Here is a 25,812-nt window from a genome sequence, read left to right as displayed (position 1 = left end):
AAGCATCCGTTGGAAATTTGTGTGTGCACATAAAATTAACATTACAATAACATTTTCATGACATTGAGAAAAAACTTAGTGCATGTGACCGCAAGTTTGGTTTTATGGCCGGATGCTTATAGCGCATCCATTTAATAATTGTTTATCAATATATAATGGCCACTAGTTGAATTAAAGACAGCAAAACAGGTACATATACCGCCCTGCAGAGGCTACACCAGTGTATGTGAATGAAATACATCGCGCGTGTACTGCTGCCGTGTGCATCCTCTCGATATCCGTGTCAGTGCGGCGTGCGATGGGCAAGACGAAGGACCTGAGTGCATTTGATCGTGGTCAAATACTAGGGTCCAGACGACTGTCTGGCTCAATTCTGGAAGTGAATACGGCACTGGGACTTTCAAAGGCAACTGTATCAAGGATATGTCGTGAGTACCTGGTTTGGTTTCGGGCAAACTGCCGCGGGCAGGGGAGTGCCGACTGACCAGCATCGCAACAGCCGATAGACCTTCCACAGTGCGTCACATCGCGGAGAGGTTCAATGCAGGACGAACAACACCGTGTGAGCAGACACACAATCCACAACCATCTACTCGCCATGGGGTAAAGAAACCATCGATGCACGCGAGTACCTCTTCTAACCGCACAATGCAGGAAGCATAGTCTACCATGGACAAAGTAACACCGCTACTGAACCGTGGAAATAAGGAAAAAGGTTTCCTGGACAGATAAGTAACGTTTCACATTGGAACATGCGATGGACGGGTACGGCTGCATTCTGCGTCGCCACAGCACGAGGCCATGGATCCATCGTGTTTGCAGGGAACTGTTCAGGCCGGTGGTGGTGGTTTGCATGGACTGAAATTTGTCCCCTAACACGTATGACATGGTTCCTAACAGGTGAACGCGACCTTCTGAATGATCATGTTCTGTCATTTGCTCGGCTGCAACATACGGACCGTAATCTCGTCTTCCAGCAGGAGAACAAGCCGGCCCACTGCTCTAGGATCACAGCAGAGTAGTTTGATGAGCGCTTATCTAATCTGGCAACTCCTTCCTGGCCATCACGGACCTCAGCCGGTCGAACACATCTGTGTTCGCTGCGACGCGACGGAACAATGCCTTCGGGCTGTGGACCCTCTTCCGACCAACCTGCGGGCTCTGTGGCTGACGTTGTAGCAAATATGGATCGAGATGCCACAACATTCCAGGTGCCTCATGGAGTCCATGCCGCGCTAGGCAGCCACCGTTATGTGAGCGAAAGGTGGTGCTACACTGTATTAGGTAGGTGTATCTAACTCAAATGGTGATCAGTGTAACTTTTACTCTCCTTAGGTATACGGCACATCAAGGATTGAGCGATATAACTTTATACAACAATAAATAATTCATGTTCACAAGTGACAATGATTTTGTACAGTTATTTCAGATAAATTCCAGTTTGACGCCCTTATTTTGTATTTCTAATCCACGTCGAAAATCTTTATGTGTACAAGTAAATTGAGTTTACACAAAAGGCATAGACAGTTGAATCGTTTTCAGTTTTCACTCAATATTAAGAGGTATTAGGCTAAAAAAAAAGCAGTAATTTCATTTCCTTGTGTTGTAGATTCAGGTAAATGGCAACGTTGCATTTTCATTTAGCATTCACTTATCTCTTATCATCACCGTCTCCTTTAGCGTAACCGGCATAACCGTGGGACGTAAAATTAAACATTTCATTTCATTTCATTTCATTTAGCATTGGTCGCATAAAGAGTGTACAGCCCAAACGGCTCGTCCGATTTAAAAAATTACTTCAGTTTAGTTTGAAAACATCATATTTGGAAACTGTTCCCACCTCTTACATTTTGTTGTAACTCTGATAATAACAGAATTATCCTGTGTCACGGGACTTTTGAGAAAATCTGTATATAACGTTTACTAGGTAAGGTAGGGTAAAGATCGTTCCAAAATTTAACGAAAGCCGTACAGCGAAAAAAAAATGTTTTTATTATTCAATCCTTCATGTTCCAGCAAAATTTCTAAAATTAAAATAAAAGAAAACTAGAAAGTTAAGGATCACTTCTCCTGGCGAGGGAGAGAAAATTGATACATATAGCTCGAATTACCTATATACTTATATAATATGTATGTCCATGTTTCGCAAGTAATTTTCAGTCAATATAAAATTTCAGCGTAATTAGTTTTCTCGAATAAATATCACATACACCACTGAGAGGTCAGGAATAAGCTTAATCTATGTTACGGCACTAGATATATATTTATATAATGCATTGCGATCTTATGAACTTGTATAAAAAACATAATGTATTTAAAGTGAGACGCGAACTATGCGAAACATCGGACTTCGAATCTAACTTGTTTGGTGATCCAGCCCGAGACCACACATAGCAAAGATGAGTCCCGTAGTTCCCACTACAAGGTACAGGAAGTTCGTGTTATAAAGTGATGTGAAACGGTAATAAAGCATTTGATCAATTTGAAACAAAATATATTATTGTAATAATTTATTCTATTTGTTAAGATAATGTACGTTATATGCTGTTTTTAAAATAACAGTCAAAGCAGAATATATTGGATAATAAACGATAAATTGTAAAATTTCAATTTCGGTACGATTAAATACACTCGTGCTGCTATGTGGTGCGTTATCCGTTAGGAGGTATTGAACAATTCTGGTTCAAAGAGGAAAATAAACTACTATATAGTGCTGGAGTTAATGTAATAGAGTTTAATTGTATATACTGTACTAAGACTGTATGAGACAAAGTCTGTTTCTGAAAGTGAAATACTGGTTACTATTAGGGTTTTATTCCAGATATGATATACCCTCTGATAATTGAACCTGGAACACACGCATGGAAAACATTAGCGTTAGCAAAGTAGCTATAAAGAGGTACACCTTACCATAATCCTAAGTTAAGAATGAAGGCAAAAATAAGCGTAAACGACAGACTACGATAATAATACTTTCACAATTTTAATTCTCACTATTTATTTCGAGACGAGACCGAGATTGAGATAAGCATCTGTTGACCGAGACGAGACCGAGACTTTGATTTTGGTTCGACACGAGATCGAGACCGCTTTTATCAACCGAGACAAGACCGAGGCTGCACAATGTCTCATTTCGATACCATCCCTAGTTTCGATGTTCGAATCCCGGAATGAATATAAATAAGTAGTTCTATGCATTGCATTTTAAACTGGGGATCACGTGCTCAGTAAATTTACCAGTTGTATTGGATAAAAAATACATTTCTAGCAAATTAAGCAGTTATGTAGGGGTCAAAATGAAATCTTCGAGTTTTTCTACGTCCCACACTTATGTTGGTTAGGCTAAAGGAGACGGTGATGATCATAGATGAATGAAATGGTGGAATGAAGAAAGTGGGAAGAAACGGGAGAACCTCGAGGAAACCCACACACACGGTGTTTGTCCACCAAAGTTCACTTGGTGGGGGCTGGGATCGAATCCGGGACCCCAAGCACCAGAGGTGAACGTTCTACCACTGAGCCACCGCGGCCCTTATATGTAGGGGTCAAATAGTTTATAAGTTTCTACTAATTGAAGTTTTGTATTTATTTGTTGCATCTGTCTCTTGCACTTTAAAGGGTATTTAGGAAAACAGCCAGGATATTCATGCTGCTGTTTGCAAGGCAGTGAAAATGCTGAGCAACAGTTAACCTAGGAACCTATATAGCTTTTCTGAATTTAAAGTATATTTTCATTGATTAGTACATTAATTTACAACATTAATTTTATCTAGTGAGGAAAATTGTATGGAAGCCTTTTCCCAAACTCTGTCCAATTTTAATTTCTTTATATTTATTTTATTTTATTTTTATTTATTTATTTTTAAGAAAAACATTGATTGACCTATGGAACCCGGAGGTTCAATGCCGCGTTCACAAAAGCTCTCCACTGACTTCTATCCTTAGCTAACTGCATCCAGTTTCCACTTTGTATTCCAATCCCTGCGAGATCCATCTTAATATTGTCCTCCCATCTGCGCCTAGGTCTTCCTAACGGTCGTTTTCCGATTGGTCTCCCAGTCAAGACTTTGAAGGCGTTTCTACTTTCTTCCATTCTAGCTACATGACCTTCCCACCTAAGTCTCCTACACTTGACGACCCTAACAATGTTGGGTAAACCATATAAATTATGTAGTTTCTCGTTATGAAGTTTCCGCCATTCTCCATTCCGGTTCCTCTTGGGTCCGAATATTCGTCTCAGGATCTTGTTCTCAAATACTTTCAGTCTATGTTCTTCCCTCAGAGTAAGCGACCATGTTTCGCACCCATACAGAACAACAGGCATGCTTATAGTTTTGTATATTTTAAGCTTCAAATTCCTCGACAGAATTCGCGACGACAAGAGATTTTGAACCGAATAGTAACACGAATTCCCTGCTTTTAGTCGACATTTAATTTCTCCGTGAATATGATTTTTTTCTGTTAATATTGATCCTAGATATTTGAAACTATCCACTTTATCAAAAGTATTATTTAATATTTTAACGCATCCATAATTTGCTCTATTCCGGTCCCGACGCACTTCCATGTATATAGTTTTCTCTGCATTTACTTCTAAGCCCATATCCCTGCAAGCGTTTAATAAGACCTCTGCATTTCTTTCTATTGTTCTCCTACCATTCCCTATTAAATTTAAATCATCAGCGTATGCCATAACCTGGTGAATACCGTTCAACTCTAGGCCCTGGTTGCTATCTTTGATTTTCCTTATAGCGTATTCCAGAACGAAGTTAAATAATAATGGCGACAGCGCATCTCCTTGTTTCAGGCCATTTTCGACGTGAAAGCTCGTGGACAAAAATTTTCCTACGCAAACTTTACTTTGAGATTCATTTAAACATAACTTAATTAAACTAATTAGCTTTCTCGGTATTCCAAGTTCTGTAAGAACGTGGTACAATGTTTCTCTCCTAACCTAGTCGTACGCTTTTCTAAAATCAATAAATAGTTGATGTACCGGGGTATTGTATTCCCACTTTTTTTTTCGAGTATTTGGCGAATGGTAAATATTTGGTCGATAGTTGATCGATTTCGTTTAAATCCACACTGATAATCTCCAATAATTTCATCTGCCTATGGGGTCAGTCTTGCTAATAGAATATTTGAACGGATTTTATAGGATGCTGACAGAAGAGAAATACCTCGATAATTATTACAGCCTTTCTTGTGAATTGGAACAATGATTGATTCTTTCCACTCTTTTGGCAATTCTTCCTTGTTCCAGATAAGGAGAATGAGTTTGTGTATCTTGTTCCACAATTTTTCGCCTCCAGCTAAAATTAACTCAGCCGGAATTTCATCTACACCCGGAGATCTGTGTTTCTTTAATTTTTTTATAGCGGTTTCTACTTCTATTCGGTTGGGTTCTGGAATATACGGTTCTGCGGTGTGTATCTCCTTTTCTCCACGCACACTAGTTTTTGATTGCGTGTTAAGCAAATCGTTAAAGAAATCTTTCCATCTATTTAAGATGCTATCCGTATCAGTGAGAACTGTACCGTCAGTTTTCTTTAATATATAAGCACGAGGTCGATAGCCTTTCTTAAATTCGTTGATTCCCTTATACATGTCCCGGATGTTTTTATTTTTACTATTATCTTCGAGTTCCTTAATTTTAGCTTTCAGAAAATCGCGTTTCTTTGTTCTAAAAGTTTTGGAAGTTTCCCGCCTGATATCTGAGAAATTTTGTGTAGTTATTTCAATCGGATTTTGTATCCAGCGTAATTTTGCCTGTTTTCTCTTCTATGCTGGTTTTATGCATTCCTGGTCGAACCATGGTTTGTTCCTACGTATTTCCGCGTGTCCCAATTTTTCTTTTGCTGAAATTTCAATGCTATCTTTAATTTCAATCCAGGTATCCTCAACACTAGTGCACTCCGAATCTTCTAAAGCCGAGAATCTATTCGAAACTTCAATCTGGTATTTCTCTCTTACCTGGCTCTCTTCTAATTTCTTTAAATTGAATCTCTCCGTTTTCGGACAATGAATATTACCTTTATTCAACGATAACCTCTCTCGTATTATCGCTGCTACGAGGTAGTGGTCAGGGTCAGAATCAGCCCTTCTAAACGAACGGACATCAATTATGCTAGATTGCCTTCTTCTATCTACTAATACCTGATCAATTTGATTATGTGTTTTTCCGTCTGGTGATGTCCAAGTGTATTTATGAATGTCGCGATGTGGGAATTTTGTACTCTTCACGATTAGGTTTTTGGATGTTGCAAAGTTCACGAGTCTTACACCATTCTCATTACTTTCCTTATGCAGTCTTTCGTTCCCTATAATCGGCTTGAAAATGTCCTCTCGGCCTACCTTCGCATTGAAATCCCCTAATAGAGTTTTTATATGGTATCGCGGAAGTTGGTCAAATATCCGTTCCACTTCTTCGTAAAAATTGTCTTTTATATCGTCATCCTTATCTTCAGTTGGGGCATGTACATTTAAAACAATAATATCACATCACCGTTCCTTAATGCTCGGTTGCACCAACCGAGGATTAAGATGGGATAAGATAATACGTTGATTATTTTTATCTTTGGATAAGAACCTTTCATCGTTGCACCAACAGTTTGTGAGAAAGGATTAACTTATCCACGAATAATCGGAAGTTGTATAAAACTATGACGTTTGCGACATGACGTCATGTAATATTGTACGTTTGATTGGCTAAGAAAGTGCGTGTAACAAGTGAAAACTGATTCGCGTAGCATAAGCTCAGAAAATAATATTTCGGTGTAGTGATTCCTGTAGTGGTAGTTACTAAATATGGAAAGAAAGCGTACGAAGAATTTCACTCCTCAGGAAAGTGAATATGTTCTAATGCTCGTCGACAAATACAAAAGAATACTTGAGAATAAAAAAACAGATGCCGTATCAAATGCTGAAAAGGAATCTGCATGGCAGGCTTTAAGTTCAGAATTTAATTCTCTTCCCGGGGTGACAAAGCGTGATGTTGGTAATATTAAGTTGTACGTGAAGAATTTAAAGGCAAAAGCTAGAAAGCAGTTTGCAGAGGAATCTCGAGCGAGATATGCTACAGGTGGAGGACCTGCAGAAAAAAGCGTAGATAATACATCCGAGAAGCTTAAATCAATCTTGCCCGGACAGTTTGAGAGGCTGCAGAATCCCTTTGACTCTGATTTCACAGGTAAGTGATTTAAGAACCTTAGTTTTACACTATAATCTTGCACGTCAGGTTTTAGTACACCACTGGAAATAAGTGTAAAATATAAAACATAATTATTTCACTAATTTCCTTCTTATTGTTCCGTAAAAGATTTGCGCGCTGCGGCATGAAAATATTTCACGTGGCACAGATAAAATTCAAGAGTGCCACCAGAAGTAATTGTTGAGACATTACAGTTCTTTTACGATTTGGATATAAATACTGAGTCAGTATGTATGGCATAAAAGCTATAGTGCAAAAACATATACAACCTGTGCTAGGTGGCCATTAACAAGCAAGGAAGGTATCTAACCGAGATAGGGCAGGGCAAAGCTGTGGGTCTGCGCGATAGAATGAGGTGCATCCGAAGGGAGCAAGCACATCAGCGACGCTGAGTATACAAGCAAGTGTGGGTAATGAAAAGAATATATATATATATATATTTATTTATTTTGCAATGATGCGAGTTGCAATAGCGCTTATCATGGTCTCATACAAGTAACGCTCCACTTTTAAACGTAAAATAAGTTTTTGTACACTGTGCAGAATATAACGCCAGAGGAAAATAGTATGTAGTGACTTGCAGGTTTATTTTCGGCACGCAACTTAAGTAGTTGTTGAAATTCACTAATTTTGTTCTTATTCTCCCTTAAATGATTTGGCCTGGCGTGAATATATCTCACTTGACATAGATATAATTCAAGAGAGCCATCACAAATAATTGTTTTTTTACGATTTCCGTATAAATACAGCTTCCAGATGTATGGCATAAAAACTACTAGACAAACCATAACCTGTGGTAGGTGGTCGCAAAAAGCACGACTGCTATGTAACCAAGTCAGCGCAGGGCAAAGCTGGTGGGCCCCGCGATAGCACGAAGTGCTTCCGAATGGAGAAGGTGCGTCAGCGACAGTGAGTATACGAGCAAGCAAAGCTAGTGAAAAGGAACGGGTTTTGGCAATGATAGGAGTTTCAATTGCACTTGTCATGGTTTCATGCTAAATACCGATAATATACACCGCAACTGGAAAATGTTATCTTATACAATCATCTTTCATATCCTGTCACTTATTTTATCCGTCATAAAACAATTGTAATGATTTTACATTTGTAAATAATACAGCTGTATTTAATTGTATCTCCTGTAAAAATTTGTTCCTCATAAGTGTCTTTTCATGCACAGTGTTCAATTTTACGTGAAATTTTCTAAAATATGTCACAAAAACCTCACCAGCACCCATATAATTGTTACACATGATAGCAATGTGAGTACTATTAACGTGGATCTGATATTTCAGAATAGAATATAGAATTGGTCTTATGGATAATCTACTATATCTGGGGTTGAGATATCCAGATACTAGAGGCAAAATAGTCTTGTCTTAAATCCAGAGCGTCAAGTAGGGTAGGAGAGGGTTTTGGAGAGTAAGAATATTAGGGTAGCGTAGTGTGGGTTAAGCTAAATAACGGAACTCCGATGTTTATGTATTATTTTCAAATGTAAGGTTGGGTAGAGTAGGTTAAGTTACATTAGCTCACCTTACATTTAATGTTAAGCCACTATTTTTAAATGTAGAGTAGACCATGTTAGGTTAGTGTACGTTAGCTCATTTTTAACCATTCCATTGTAGTAATAGAATATTATTAGTACAAATATCACTCTTTCTTACTCTAGGAACGATTGAAATAACCACAATAACAACTGACCAGCTGGCAAACAATGTTGCAGTTGAGGAAACTATTGAAGTTACGCCTACCATCTCAGAAAATTCTCTCCGTATCACACCAACAGAGATAGGAAGTCGCATGGAGGAAGCAATAGAAGTATGTATATTTTTGTAGTTATTTATTTCTTTATTAATTAATTAATATATATATCCTCTCCCAAGTTGCGGAGCTAAATTTGGATTTAAAATGTTCATCTCAGCGACCCCGGAAACTATGGATTCGACACTAATATCGGTCATTTTTGATAACTTATATGTACATATCTCTCCCTCCCCAAAATTGCACTATCAAAGTGAAATGATAAAAACCATCCATATCCAATGGAATGATAAAAACCGACCACCCATTCCCGAATTTCAAATCTGTTGAAAATTTGATCGAGATCGGTTGGTAGATTGAAGCGGTAAATAGTCACAAACATAACTACTTTCATTTTTATACATGTAGATTATTATTATTATTATTATTATTATTATTATTATTATTATTATTATTATTGGGGTCCCAGATTCAAATCCGCTGATTGGTTATGCTCACTGTGGTTTTTCCGTATTTTACTCAGTTCTACCAGGCGAATGCCTTTTAACATAGGTCCAGGCCGACTTTTTCTCCCATTTGTCAATATTACTGTTGTGAACTGATAAACCTGGTGCAAATTTGTTGTAGAGATTGTGTTCTTGTTAAATTACCAGTAACCATAGCCTATCACACGATTACTGTTGTTAATTTTTTTTTTAATTTATTACATAACGGGCCCTACTCAGAGAGAGACGTAAGAATAACACGAATAAACAAGCAGAAATCTGTCTTCCGTTATATTAGTTTCTTTTTTTTTTTTTCTTTCTTCGAAGTGATGAAAGATTGCAATGAGCACGAGTTTCCGGCTTCAAATGATAGTTTGGCAAACTATGCGAATCCGGAATTTTTTAGAACATTTTCACGGTGATATTATTGATAATATAAAAATATAAAAACATATAATGCATTCCATCAATACCTTTAGATTCTGATGAACAAAGAAACGAGACTATGTAATACATCATGTAACTGTTGTCTGTCTGTTCGACACATGGAACGACAGAGAAGGAGGGTCAAGGGTAGTTTTTACAGTGTAAATATATAACTAGTAAACTATTCTTAATACATAATGAATAAATTCCTGTATTTTGATGAACGACTAAAACAAGTATTAATTTAGAAAGTTACACTGCTCAAATAAAAATGTCTCAAATTCTAAATAGTGAATTTGCGAATCATGTTGTTTATTTACGTTTTTCAACCCAAAATCTAAACGAATTTATAGATTATGATAAAAGCAGGGTATATACTTTTATAACAAGAATATAATATTATAGAATTTTCCAACTTCTCACATTTCGGAACTACATATTTCTTAACCTATATAAATTTGTGAAATCATAAACGTTTGGGAATTCACGCCCGTTACTCCCTTTGATCAGTTCGACAATACATTCAAAAGAAAAATTAATTTGTCAGAGGTACGATTTGCGTAATAAGTTTGCTAGGTCCTTTGTCAAAGTATTATACGTAGGAAACCTATAACTCATTGAAAGGAAGTCGCATCATATTCTTATAGTTACGTTGTACATTAAAGATATAATTATGAAAGATTTATACCAAACTTGTAAAATAAGGTTTCAGTTTCAACATTTCTGTCTTTCTGTTCCAGAAAACGCCAGTGACGAGGAAGGTCACCCCAAAGCACCAAAAGGAAAATCTTTATAAAAGGAGCGAGACATACCTATCAAAAGTAGAAGCAAGAAGATTATCATTAATTAATATAAGAGTAAAAAAAGAAAGTCTGTCAGTAAAAAATTCAACCCGTTTAATTGCTGGTAGTATACGTTGTGAATATTTCTGAGCAAGTGCTTTTTTTACAAGATGAGGTTCTTAGCCCTACCCAAACCCTCAAGCTGGAGGACCACTCCTAGTCGGCTGTCCGCGACTGCTTATTCAGTATATTCCCAGCTAACCTTTATATCTAGAGGCCTTCTCCTCGATCCGCAACGCGCCACGCCGTGGTGACAGGAACCCATATTAATGGTTATGTGATAATATGTTAAAAAAAACAGTATCACGTAACAGTTTCAACACAATAACTGTGTCTTCATCACACTTCCACTCCTTGTCTGATGAAGACACAGTTATTATTTTGAAACTCTTACGTGATACTGTTTTTTTTTATTACATATTATCACATGGTCTTGCTCAGTGTGTTATTGTGTATTAGTACAAAATGGAAACAAGGCCTGATAGAATAGTTCTATGACATTTGCCGGAACTGAGGAGGAAAATTGACAAGTGGAAGGAAAGTAAGACTCGTAAGAAGGAGTGGAAGTCTGATGAAGACACAGTTATTGTGTTGAAACTGTTACGTGATACGGTTTTTTTTACATATTATCACATAACCTTGCTCAGTGTGTTATTGTGTATTAGTACAAAATGGAAACAAGGCCTGATAGAATAGTTACAGGACATTTTTCCGGAGCTGAGGAGGAAAATTAACAAGTGGAAGGATAGTAAGACTCGTAAGATTCTCCCAATTCTATCTTCTGGGTGTTCACTTTTAAAGGGAAGCATACAATTCATTTAAGTTCATCACAACAAAGCGCTTTTGCTTCTGCAGTTTAACACTATTAACTCGCGCGGTAACACGATCTTTTTTATCGGGATACAGCCTACTGTTATCTTCATAAAACGCCACTACTTTAGTAATTGTCTCACCGCCAATACCTGTCTTATGTCTTTTACCTAACTGTGGTAGAACACCTAGCTCATTAATTAATTCTCTAGTAAATCGTACCAAACGCTCTGCCACAAAATTCTGATGCTATTTAGATCTGGACCAAGATTGAGGAGTAAACTGATAATTTTAAGTTCGTCATTTTCCTGTGAAGAAGATTGCGCTTAGTTTCGTTGTTAGGAGCTTTTGATTTAGAACATAATTCTAGATTTGTATGTACCTTGCTTGATATCTGCTCTATCTTCGATTTTCTGCTGAGGGTGTTTTATCTGTGGTTACGTTTCTTAATTATGATGGAGGTGACACACCCAACCTTCTGGAAGCAACATCCTATTGTTCTATATTGTCGCGTGGAGCAATATATTCATCTTCTTCACATTCATTTAGTTTTTTGTTCTGTTGTGTAAAAATGCGTTTCAAGCAGTTCATATAGAGAGACTGTCCAGGAACTAAACGTAACTGTGTGGAAATATGTTATTAACGGGATTGTTCTCATGTTATTTCTCGTAAGTTTTTCTTAACAGTTGTTTTGTGGTGTCTCAAAGGGTCACAACAGGACTGTCCGTACAGATGACCAAATTTCAAGTAAAACTTTTCTTGATACTTGCACACAGTTGTAACTTCTGAACTTACGCACAACAAAATAAACTGTTGATTTTCTTCACTAAATGTACTAAGATTTCTGAATTCTTTTGCCACTGTATCATACACTGTTTTATGACATTTTTCGTTCATGTACATTTCTATGGAACACTGTTCCTCCATGTCCGAAATACCTACAACTGAAACATTGAGATCTTAAAAATATAAATTCACATAACACTTTTATAAATCCTTCACAAACTTGAGCCACTTGCTACAGATGTGAACCGATAACTCACTACTGTCAGACTGACCGGTCACATATAGCAAAGCTACATTGCCTGTCTTGCAACAACAGTTGTGACTATAGCTGCCCAAAGCCTATAATAACGTAGTATAGCCATGAAAATGTTCGGGTATAGTCTATTGCAACTATACTATGATACGTGTAAACCTATCAACGACAAATAACCCTCTCTACATAGCACATCTTCGGTAGTGAGCCAAAACGGTATCAGTGCATCGGAGTCTTACGTTTTTGAGAGGATATAACATTTGGTATGTACACAAGAATGTCTTTTATTTGTGATAAACATACACAACAGCACCACATTCTATGCTAACTTGAGATTTCTATCACTAGCCCCATTAGAGTTTTTTTTAACCCAAACTCGTTTTTTTTGACAAAATCGTGATTTTAAAATAATCATAAAATCAAAAGGTCAAGTATATCACGATGGATATTTTTTCTGGTCAAACTACTGACATATCTCTTGAAAGTACAAACAATATCAAACTGTGTATACCACTCCTTCCTACTTGTAAACATTACAAAACATGAAAATCACCGATATTGATGTTTACGTTTGCTTGTAATATTCTCATAGAAAGGAGAAACAGGTATATACCTATAGGCCTAATTTCTACTTCAACCAATTACCAATCAAATGCTTTTGGTTTTATCATTCTCGAACAAGCACTTTTGTCGTAATGAACGTTTGTGTTAACCCTTACAATTCTGAAAGTAGGCGCACGCAACATAACAAACATGGCCGCCATTTGGTAACCGCCTCAGATACAAATATTGCAAAAACAGTTTTAAAGTCTTGAGCCATGAGGCAAACAACTGAGTAGGTTTCATAATTTTCAACAGTCATTTCAAGTGAATTGATCCACGGAGGAATAAATGGAGTCAATTAGTTTATAGTACTATACGACCTATTGGTTTCCTTTGGATAAGATTGGCACGAAAAAGAAATAATTGTGTGAAAAGAATGCTACAAGTTGTAATTTTCCGTTTTCTTGTATTTGGATACTACGAACATTTTCTAAAGGAGTAGTGTATATATATCTGGTAAAAGTTTCTATATTTTAATTTTCCTTCCACTTCGTTGTAACAACTCGATTAATACATTTGTAAAGTTAGTTTATTATCTCAAGCTCCAATGGCTATAATTATCAAACAATGTGCACGCACGAGTATTAAACATCTTCTTTGGTATGATTTGTTATATTTAAATATGTTTAATATTTAAATATGTTTAGGAAAAACGTTAGTTCAGCATTTCTGGTGTACACCAAAAATGTAATTTAAACATGCATACGTACCAGTTGTAGTGTTCTTTATTTTGTGCTATCTATACATCGAAACGAAATATATTCATAAATTTTTAATGAGTAGATTTGTCATATATTCTTAAATGTTAATGCCAATATTTGGAGTAATTCAGTTTCAAATATGTTCATGGAACAACCTATCGTTCTCTTTTCTGTTCTTAAATAGCACTGTTCGTTACATTTGTTTTTTTAAACGAATTCTCGTCCGTTATCTTTAACTCCCTGCGTATTTTTACACCTCTTCCTATTTCTCTCTTTGTTAATGGTATTAACATGGTCAGATTTAGATGAGATGGACGCCTCTTATATAGATATGCCTCCGATTATTTTATATCACTTGTTGCTGCAGTGATTAACAATAATTTCCATCTCTAATTACATAAACCTATTTATATATCTTACGATATATGTTTTTGCAAAGTTGGGAATCAAGTCACCACTTAAGTGATTAAAGCTTCCTATCTGATCAATAACACAAAATTTTTTTTCTTAATCTCACTTATCACCGTACTGCTGAATAGTCGAACTTTTATTATACTTATATGTTAGAAATTTCATGTTAAATTCTGCTTTATATATCCTCCATTAGAGCATTAAGCCACTTGTGCTTTATTATGTAATTGACTACTTATGCTTATGCAACAACGAGGTTTTCAAGATACACGCTGCTGTTTTCGTGGGCTCCGAACTACACAGTAATTGAGTAGTTGTGAAGGATTTTTGTGAAACTGCTATTCAGCTTACTAAACATATGACGAACGGTATAAAGTAATTTATGTCAGTGATATTTCTAGCTGTAATCATGGCATTAAATGTGGATATTAAGATGGGCCTATCAGGCAGTTACAGTAGTTTTTTTTTTTTTTTTTTTTTTTTTTTTTTAATGTAAGAACTTTCAATAATCGTTGCCACCGTGTAGGAAGGAGAAACTCTTTTGACTAAAATCACAAGATGCCTTCTCAAATGTAAACAAGAATTCCGTTGAGAAAAGGATGATTTTTGCATCTGTCTGGCCTTCATTTAAGCTGTATTGAAAATATTGTGATAAGTCCAGACTATCGTGTTATATAATTGGTTCTTAATTTACGGGAAAGAATACTAATGAATTTTGAAAACAAAGTTTCGGGTAAGTGAGGTGAATCAGTAGCATGAGGTGAATTGAAAGAAAACTTGCGTCGCTAAAGGTATAGTTTATTTATTATAATAGGAAGAATTCACATATTATTACAGAAATAATGAAATCGAAGTGTCTAAGATAGGTGGGTCATGTCGCTTGAGTAAGTAATGCGCTGCGGAATCGTAAGTTTCCTGTTAAAGAAAATTCTATACAGCCGGTTATGTAGATCGAAGAACGATATTACGAGTATTTTATACAATGAGATGAAAGTCGGTGATATCAATCCACGGTGTGTTGGTTTAGGTCAGGACGACATGCGGTAAAAAAGTTTTATATCCGTTTAGATGAATCACAGAGTGAATGGTTTTCGTATATTACTGAATGGGTACTAAAGTTTAACGGTGAATGGTATATTCTATTATCTTCTGGCTTTAACATTTGCTGCTAAAATTACACAGTGTACTACTAATTACTATCAAAACTTCAAACAAAAATTATGGCTGTTCCAAATATTTAACTCTTTTGGGTCCTCATTCATACATTCACGAACGTAATCACAATAAATATTTTATCTGCCTGAAACCAGCAAAACACACACCTCATCACGAAGGTGCAGCATCTGCAACAAGAGTGTCCAGAAAAGCAAAGCATTACTTTAAGTTTTCAATTTCACAGATTGTTCAGTAAATACAACCAAGGTAATCTATCCATGTTATAACGGGTTCAGGACTTGTGCAGGCTCTCGATCTTGTTTCTGGAGTGAAAATTGACTGGTTTTGGGACACATTTTTACAAAGAAGGGAAAATAGCTGAGACGATATAATTGAAACGTGTATTCTTTTCTTTTTAATGCATTAATAAAAACGGGGAAAGAATATATTTTCTAAAACGTTATTTCAAATGTAAATTCCTTTTTTATCTGCGTTCTTATAACGGTTTATAAACATTGAGTATTCATCACAACATTAGGTATATAGTATCATATATGTTTTACTTCCTCAATCAGTTGTTCAAAAAAGTCATATAATCACGAAGCTCCTAAAACTACATAGTTATACTTAGTGAAGAAGTTTGACAAAGTCTTGTACCGTGAACATTGTAGTGTAATAACTAGAGACCGGATGTTTAGGCACTAAAAACCTGTAAAATAGGCAGGCAAATAGGCACTAAAAATTTTAAAAATAGGCACTAAAATGTAACTCGAAATAATGAAGATAAATACTCAATACCATTAAAAAATAGGTTCAGGTCATAGATAATGCTCAAAGAATATATAAACATACCTGTTTGTTAATATCTTCTTTTATTGTACATATAAAAACGAAGCTTGGTATGCATTCATACATACTGGGTGAACCTAAAAGATATCAAAAGAAGACCTGTTGCATGATGCATATCAAAAGAAGGCAAAAAGTCCTGTTGCATGTTGTGGAATTCCGCGTCGTGTACGAGTGACAGGGGTGCCATCTTGAAATTGAAAATCTAATCCTGACAATTGGAACGAGACATAAAAGTGTGCACATACTTCCGGAGGTATTTTCTGACATTCAAGAGGACTTTTTTGTTTTATTTACATGTCACAAATCATCTGTCGAAGTATGTGTTCAATTTTCGATTCCAAGTTGGCACCTCTGTCACTCGTACACGACGAGGAATTCGACAACATGCAAAAGGACTTTTTGCCTTCTTTTCATGTCACGAATCACCTTCCAACGTATGTGCACACCTATCTGTTCCGTTCCAATTGTCAAGATCTGATTTTCGATTCCAAGTTGGCACCACTGTCACTCGTACACGACACAGAATTCGACAAAATATAAGAGGAATTTTTGTCTTTTGATGTCATTAATCACCTCCCAAAGTATATGCACATCTTTGAAGTTCACCCTGTATGTACATTGTAACGTAGAACGTGCTTGTATTTACAAACACTTATTATACGTATATATGCGTCTTTATTTATGTTGTATAAATTATATATTTTCCCAATGAAGGCTTATTTTAAAGAAAATGCATAAAATAGGCAACATTAGGCACTAAAGCAATTATTTAGTCAGTAAAGGTCGAAATAGGCAAAATAGGCAAAATAAAATTGGCTTAAATCGAAACTGTAACCTCCCACATAAACTTTGAAACGTTATTTTTGATCATATCTTTAATATTAAAGAATAGGCATTTTGCCTAACATCCGGTCTCTAGTAATAACTCATGAATGAAATACGTAATATGAGTGGGAATTATGCCGAAAGAAAGTGATTATTAGATATATATTTTCCAAAAGTAGATGACTCCGCGAAGTAAAGCGATACGTCAGGAACTGAAAAGTTGCGTCGTTTAAAAGAAAAATTATGAAACTACTTTGTTTGCCCGAAGAAATTTCTGAAGTCTTATGCCACAAGAACCTCTGCAGTGTAAGTCGATGCACATGTTAAAATTTCTAAACAAGACAGTGCGTTGTGTTAAAAATGTTTTTTCTTCTTTTTCTAGCCTCCACTTCCTCCTGCCTTTGCCAATTCATATGGACTTACTAAATGGCAGACGCTTCTGCCTCTTAACTCGTAATTCTCTCTCTACTACATTTTTTTCGTATGATTTTTCCTCTTTTTGTGACTGGCCTCAGTTAGGGTGAGACGAGACGATGCTTGCCTTTAATTTGCATGATACCTAAAGCAAAATTTAAATCATGCCTTATTTTTTTTACCTTTTTCTTTCTTTTTTCCTATTGTTTTTATTTTTTCTTAAATTGCAAAGATACACAACAGCGCACACATACACATACGTACATACATATACATCAGCAGGAAACATCTTGCATAACCTGTAAAAGAATAAGCTGAAAATAGAAAAGAAATAATTGCAAAATAATTTAAAACAAGGGTTTCTTTTTTTAAAAGATATCTCCCCTGTGTGAATTTATTTATTGATGTTATTTATAACTGTCCTTCCCACTAAAAAAGAAAATTCTTTGAAATGAAATCAGACTTCGAGATTTCCAATTTTTCGTTAATTGCCAGTTCTGTAAAACATCAGAAATGTTTTGGTCTGTCTGAAATTCTCTCATCAACTTTGCAAAATCTTATTTTCTCTCTTCTCCTTTTAAAACACTTGTTACAGTTTTAAAGCCCTGGCACCACTAGCAAAACACTAAACAAGACACTATACGCTAACACTAACACAAAGAACATAAGATTTCAAGTTCTGAAATTGTCATCGGAACTATTCTTTTTAGTTTGATTTGCTCAGTTTTCTTTTCTTCTAATTCTTTATTTCATTATATTTGCAATGTAAGGTGTGATTTTTGTTAATTTTTTCTTCTTTCATCCTTTCGTTCCTTTCGCAAGTTCCTTGATACGTGTCCTTCAACAAATTGTAATTTTTCTTATTTCATTTTATCGTTTATTATAGTTTGTATATTATCCCTTTTTAGTTGGTCTCTTATTTTGTTATTTGTTATATAATTATTGCTGTTCAAGAAGACATATTCTGGTGTTTGTACTTCATTACATGTATATTTATCGTCGTTAATTATATAAAGTTTTTCAGATGAGATTTATACTGTCCATGTCCAAAGATGTATCCTATTAATTCACTACTTATTGTTCCCATATCTTGTTTTTAAGTTTGGGATAATGGTACTTGTTCTTTGTCCCTTTATTAAATACCTCCGTTCATCTTCCCATTTCCGTTTAATCAGTTAATATGGTCTTCGGTGCTGTTAATTCTCCCGTGATTTCCAATATCTTCGTTTTCTCATTATTCTTTAGCCACGTGTTAATTCATCTTCCTAATATATGCAAGTGTATGGGTTCTTCATTGGCCAAAAGTTTATTTTTTCTGCAGAGATAGTTTTTATGAAGACATGAGTTTTAATTAGCATTACCGCTACACTCTTATTAATTTTTGCCGTAGGTTTTTTTTACACGCAATCTGTGACCCCAGATTCCGGCACATTATTGTGCAATAGGCACTAGAATAGCTTTGTTATACAATTTAAAAATTAATCTGTCAATTTCAAAATTTTTTGTAGCGAGTGACTACAGTTTGTTGGCTATTTTGTCATCTTCTCTGTTATTTCAGTTATATGTTTTTCGTAGTTTAGGGTTTTAGTTAGTTAGGGGGTTAGTTTCCTTTTTACATTATTTGTTTTCTGGAGGATGCTGTCGTCACAATTTTAAAATCGTCCGCATATCCCACTAGACCTAATGTTTGAGATTGTTTTGTTTTCTTAAGTATGGTTGAGAAGTAATGTCCCACATTGTAGGTCCACATATTGAACCCTGTGCGCATCCTTTTGTGCTTATTGTTGTTATATCTTTTCCTGGAGATTTTAATGTAATCGTTCTGTCAGTACAGTAATCTATCATAATTTTCTAAAGAGCTTTACTAACTTTTAGTTTTTTGAATTCTATAGAAAGTGCGGGCCACCATAGATTGTCAAAAGCACCACTAATATCGGCATAGATATCAACTTGGTAGTTTTCCAGTTTACCTTCTTGAATGAGGTCAATTAGTGTTCTTACAACTGTTTCAGTGTTTTTTCCTCTTCCTGAACCATACTGCAATTTTTCTTAATTTAAAATTCTGTTTTTGTTTATTCCTTCCAAAATGGTTCGTTCGAAAAGTTTACGTATGACATTTAATAAGCAGGTAGTGCGATAGGATTTTTTATCGTCGTTTTTCAAATAATCTGACTTTACAATTTGATTAAATTTGCTTCTTTCCACCTTTTTGGAATTCTTCCGTTTTCAAAACACAAGTTGAAAAGTGTTTCTAGATATAGTGGCTGTTTGTCAGCATTAGGTTTCAAAATTTTCGATTTTATTCCATAGTTAGTGAAAGAAAACGGTAAAAAAAAAGTAGTAGTAGTAAACGAAGAAGAGCAGTGTAGAGGAGTCGCTAAATTTAATTGTTTTAACGAGGGCGATTACTAAACAACACCTACTAATTGAAATCATGATTATTTCCCAATAAAGTAAATTTCAATAAACTTTCTTATTATTGTTCGTCCCTCAATGCATACTCATCTCATGGTTAATTATCCCATATCGGACTTCCGAAGAAACTTATCGAAACAATTTATTGACCGCACCAATAGCGACTACTCTCAGTCATGACTCCGTTTTCTTTCATTCAGAAATAGAAAAGAAAGAGAAGAAAGTAGCAGGGTAAAAGAAGGAGGTAGAAAAAGGAAGAAAAAGAAGAAAGAAAAACAAATAGGGTATTTTAATAAGAAACAGATTACTGGATAATTTCGGAAATATATTAAGAAGTCGAGAAAGTTGTTGAAAGATGAATCATTTTAAATGTTATTACCGATTAATCAATTTTTAGAATGCTTCGGAATAGACACATGTTCCCTCATACCACCCAGACCTAGCTCCAGGCACCACGTTCATGGGGTTGCCCAGACCTAGACCAGGAAATGAGAAAATCGAAATCATTCTCTGTAATGTTATTCCAACCGGTGATTGATAACCATCCAGCATCTGAACTCTGTTCTCTAGGATCGACCAGACATATGAATTAGCCAAAAAAAAAAGATCAAAGTTATGAACTCAATATAAATTTATGTATCGTATCAATGAGGGTTTCAATTCCTGAAAGAAAGATGTCGTATTTAGGCTCATCCTGCTATTTTCGTTTCACTCCTAGAGCCGATTTAAACCGTTAGTAGCGGTCCTTTATGACCTAGGTTATTTACCTTAACACATATAATAAAACATGACACATATATTATAAACATTAATATGACAAATGATATTACTAAAATTACTTAACTTAAATCTATCATGCATTCACTCGCTCACTCACTCAGGACAGTGTATGTATGTTTAAAGGAAACCAACTAGCTTCAAAGGTACAAATAGTTTATTACATTCATAGTAAAAGAAAAAAAAGAAATAATTTTAAAAAATATTAAAAGCACAAGTTCTTGGTTATATATCAATAGAATACATAGAATTATACTTTAGTAAGTCTTTATATATTTGATCATATTAACAAATGGGAAGAAAAAAAATAATTACATGTATTATATCTTAGGCATGCTACAGTAAAATTATGATTTGCGACATACGCAAAGAAGACACTTATTTTACTAAAAAAATGGACAAAAAGGAAAGAAAAGAAAAAAACTTTTAGGTGTACTAGAACTTATGAGTCTCTACCTCACATTGAGAAATAAAATATTAATAATTCCGAGCGTTCAAATCACAGATCGCGCACTACTCGTAGCGTCCAAAATATTTCGCTCGATTTAACTTAGTTTGTATTTATATATATATATATATATATATATATATATATATATATATATATATATATATATATATTGGTTTACAAAACCATTCATCAACTATATTTAGTTTGTAACTATTAGCAGTTTATAGCTGCACTCGCATACTGTAACGTTTATACCCATCTAGGGATTTTGAAAAATCACTTTCCGCCAGAGGATGTTTCTCCTCTTAGACAGTCCATTTCCAAACTTATTAATTGGATAATTTCAAGTTACTTGTTTAACAGTGGGACACGTCATGAGACCTTTCCTTTATCCAGGGTCACTTTTGTATATATGTATATATGGTTCGGATTTAAAATGATCTTCCACAGGTGTAAGGAGTATGATGGTTTAAATTGAGGGAAAAAAACACTGGTCAAGTCACAGGATACATATGCAGGTGAGAGGGAATAAAGGTATACTTTCCACAATGGTTTTAGGTTGTTAGTTCAAGGATAATATTCGTTATGATGTGGGTTACATTTAGACCTGCCGTTACTTCTTAATACATGCCATTAAATAATTACATAGATTATCATTTACATCTATTCAGAGGAAAAGGAAAATTATTTGAGTGCACGGCGGTATTCTTGACAAAAATCTATATTATTATATTCGTCGGAAACTTACTGGTAAACTATAGCAACCAATACACGTTTGGGGGGGAACAGACACGAGCGCTGTTACATATATCCATATAATACATTTAATATTATACTTTTACCTTAACATCATATTCACATACTAAGTACATGTACATTTCGACGTATTCATTTCTCTCTATATATATTTAATAAATGCGCACACATTTAAATTAATAACCCCAATAATAATTTCTGATAAGGTTGCAAACATTGTACAAAAAAACAAATGACTTCCGACATTACATATGAAAAAGAATTGAATTTTTTATCTGATACCGCGCGTCTATAAATTTTAACTTTCATATATTCAATTTGTGCTTAAATAGTAAAAAAAAAAACTTCGTGAGGCTGGCACGTAACGCAGAACATTCCTAAAGATATAAATAGATAAACCAAAATACAATTTCCGGGCCCAGGTTAACTACAAGATAAACGAAAACCAAAACAGGAAGAAAAGTGACCAATGGATTAAAAAAAAACTTAGAGGGACGACGGTGAAAGAACGTAATTTAAGTGTCGTCAAATATGAAGTCGTTATTCATTTTGACAATAGGTCAAAATGTGATGGAGGACCCAATCATTATCTACTCTATCCATGAATTGTGTCTTGCAACGTCTCAGCTGGTAATTTCAGATCAGAGTTGTACGTTAAATAAATCGTAAGCGACAATTTCAAAATCGGGGGGGAGGTTGAAAAAAAAACTCTAGAGAAGAAGTAGAAGGAGTATAGGTAAAAAGAGAGGAGACAGAACACTACAACTACGAAAGATAAGGGGTCGAATTTACGTATACAACATACTATAACCAAATATTCTCTTATGCCAAAAAGGGTTCGGCTTACCAAATAAATAGCCGAAAAACATGTCTGCAAAATTGAGACAAGTCTGTGTCCCCGATGGGATTTTCGGAAAGACGAAGGCTTTAGGGAAATCCCACCACTCACCGTATCCGGTCAACACCCTTGCAGATCCCGGAATCCTCCGGAAGGTTAGAGACTGCGCTAATTTAGAATTTCAAGAGAAAAAAATCATTCGACCTCTAAGAAACTAAAAGATTCCAGAATAGTAATGAAACTAGAGTAATAGCTAAGATATCCCTAGTGATTTGCCAAAATAAGAAAAAATTAAATAAACTGAATTTTGGATCGGTGATTTCTATTGCCAAACTTCACCGATAGCTCCCCTTCGCAGAATGCGCTAAATTCTGAGGCATCGATTAATTTCCATCACTATCTAGTTGGGAAACTAAGAAAAGAAAACGAAAATATTCAAGGGGGGAGGGGTCGATGCCCGGGTACGGTAAAATAAATTTCAATAACTAATTGTTTTGATTCTGTAACCCTGTCAGAGCTGTCGCCTCCATAAACATTGTAAGATAGCCCGAGTAGGTAACGTGAAGAAAAAAAAATCTCACGGAGCAGGATATTCTATTTTAAAACCGACCAGAAAATATAATTCACTACAGCCCCGTTGTATAACTATTGTCTTTCCATAATTGATTATTAAATATGTCCAGTCAGCAATTATATGATGCTACCCATGCTATCAGATGGTATTACTATGGTTGCTCATGACTATAACACATCAAACTACATAGTATTACCATAGTCCGACTATATATCGCCCTCCGGTCCGCGTGATATTCCGGTGCAGGGGTCAGAACCTGAGATGCTTGTAGCTATACGTATCTATTCAATATATATATATATATCAACATGTGGCGAAGTATGCACTGGGGTACTATATATTTAACTATATGGGTGTCCTATCTTCTATATTCATCTACTACAATATTCATATACTTCATATTCATATTCATATTAATATTCATATAATATTCATATCATCATCTTTTTCATTTACTACGACGCTATATTTTACAAACACTCTGTCTCCTCTATCTACGCCCAGCCTACATACACATTTCATCATAATACTTTAAAATCTATAGTGACTACAAACATTTCCCATTCCGATCACCGCACGACAACCTCACTCGAACTCAAGACTCTTTCACCACACACACAATACTATGTAATACCTGGTAGCTTTATTGAGAAAGAAAAAAAATCATACGTATGTTCACTGAAAAATAGAATTATCCGCGATAATATTTAATTTTACGAAAATTCTGCAGCAGCAATGAAATTCTGCAGCCACGAAGAAAAATGAACATTTAATCTAATTTCAAAGCGAAAACTAGCATCATATCGCCCGACTTCTGTTAAGAAATTACGTATTGTTTATATACTTAAATATTTCGATTTCTAGACTAAGCAGAATGTTGTAATTTTCAGGGAATATTAATTTTGGATCACTTAACCTAACTATATGCATTTGGGCTAGGAATTATATTTTCTGGGTTTTATTTCGAAAAGAAGGGTCAATTCCATGGAAACTAAATCACTAAGAGCATCGACATAAGAATGACGGTTAGTACTGGCTTTTGACACTAGAGGGCTAGCGACGATATGATCAACCCTTGAACCACTGAATGTGACCTTGTACACGGAAATTTTGATACTATGACACTCTCATTTTCTGATATTACTATAGTTCGATATGTTGCGTTTAGATATTGATCAAATACGAATGATACACTGTCCATACTTCATTATTTCACACACTCTTCTATCACTTAACTACGGTTGCTACTACTGATACTACATTACAAACACATACATGCCACATCCATAACTACAACCTACATTAATACATGTTATAATACATATTAATCATTACTACTTCCTCACATAAACAACATTCAGATTTTACCATTTTCGTTAACATCGGCTCTATCGGTTACGAAAGGAAAGGGAAAGAAAGGAACAGGGCCAATTGGCCCTTGTATTCACTAAATCACATTCTTAAACTGTTTATTTAATACCCAAACTATTTATTGGAAAATATATAGGCCCCTTTCCTGAAGGGAAAAGAACCTTATGATAACTATACTTTCAACCCATCCCTGCTGGAAGCCGTACCCCCAAGTTGGGAGTAAACAGGAGCCCTCTTGAAACTTTACACGTGCATTTTGAACACTATCCTAACTACAAAGAAATTAAATACCGCCATGTTACTACTAGATAAGTACAAAAAAGAAATCACATTTACTACATACACGAACGGCAGTGGGGCAGGCCTTACGTAACTCTTAAAAGGAGTAATTTTCAGGATGAGAATATTTTAAGGGAGAAACACTACTCTTCCGAAACTGTTTATAGATCTTTGAAAACAACTAGCAAACTGATGCACTTCACTTAGTAGAACCTGTCCATCACTAATTATATTGGCAAAACATGGCGTCACGGAGTTATGCTTCCTATTTTAGTTCTACAGTCCGGTTTTTTACTATGAAATTGAGTAAATTATGGCTCCGCGGCTTCCTGCTTACGCCCCTTCAATTATCAAACTAAATTTACCTTATTAATGCAGCTTTTCTAGCTCATTTCTAGTTTTCTGAGCTGGAAGATCCGGGTCGGCTGTCGTCAGCCAAATTCGAGGCAAGGAATGGGAATAATCGCGCTCTAACATCGTAGCGTGGGTGAATCCTCCAATCAAAACAAAGCATTTTTGGCGGTGAGCCTTTGAAGCGAATAAATTTTGGTAAAATCTGGATTAAACTAGATTTCAGAAGGACCTAGGTATCTAAAAGAGAGGTGAAGGGTGGTCCTGAAAATTCTGTCGAATTTTAGATTGGTTATTTATTCGAAAAGTTTCGTCCAATGGTGGACCTATATTTTCAGATCGCACTGACACCGTAAGAATTGTAATAATCCATTTACATATCCATATACAAGACTTATAACTAATTTAATATATAAATAAAGATATCGATTCCCAAAACTATAATTCCTAATGAAGTTTTACAGTT

General features: G+C 35.3%; 2 protein-coding genes across 4 annotated transcripts in view; both read left to right on the top strand.

Annotated features, from left to right (window-relative positions):
- Positions 1-25,812, top strand: part of LOC145663236 (uncharacterized) — a 355,902-nt gene that overhangs the window by 80,107 nt on the left and 249,983 nt on the right. The window lies entirely within an intron of this gene.
- LOC145663233 (myb/SANT-like DNA-binding domain-containing protein 3) overlaps positions 6,634-25,812 on the top strand; it is a 38,941-nt gene continuing 19,762 nt past the window's right edge. The window contains exons 1-3 of one of the 2 annotated variants that reach the window (XM_081729606.1): positions 6,634-7,189; positions 8,883-9,031; positions 10,626-10,990. In XM_081729606.1, the coding sequence (XP_081585732.1) occupies positions 6,808-7,189; positions 8,883-9,031; positions 10,626-10,817 (723 nt within the window). In that variant the 5' untranslated portion in view covers positions 6,634-6,807 and the 3' untranslated portion in view covers positions 10,818-10,990. Of the gene's footprint in view, positions 7,190-8,882; positions 9,032-10,625; positions 10,991-25,812 lie in introns of those variants that run through there. The other variant, XM_081729607.1, reaches the window with a different exon arrangement.

Source organism: Thermobia domestica, chromosome 10 (genome assembly GCF_964235325.1).
Source record: "Thermobia domestica chromosome 10, izTheDome1.hap1.1, whole genome shotgun sequence".
Taxonomy (NCBI): domain Eukaryota; kingdom Metazoa; phylum Arthropoda; class Insecta; order Zygentoma; family Lepismatidae; genus Thermobia; species Thermobia domestica.
Note: the sequence above shows the minus strand (reverse complement) of the source record. Positions and strands in the feature narration are given on the sequence as shown.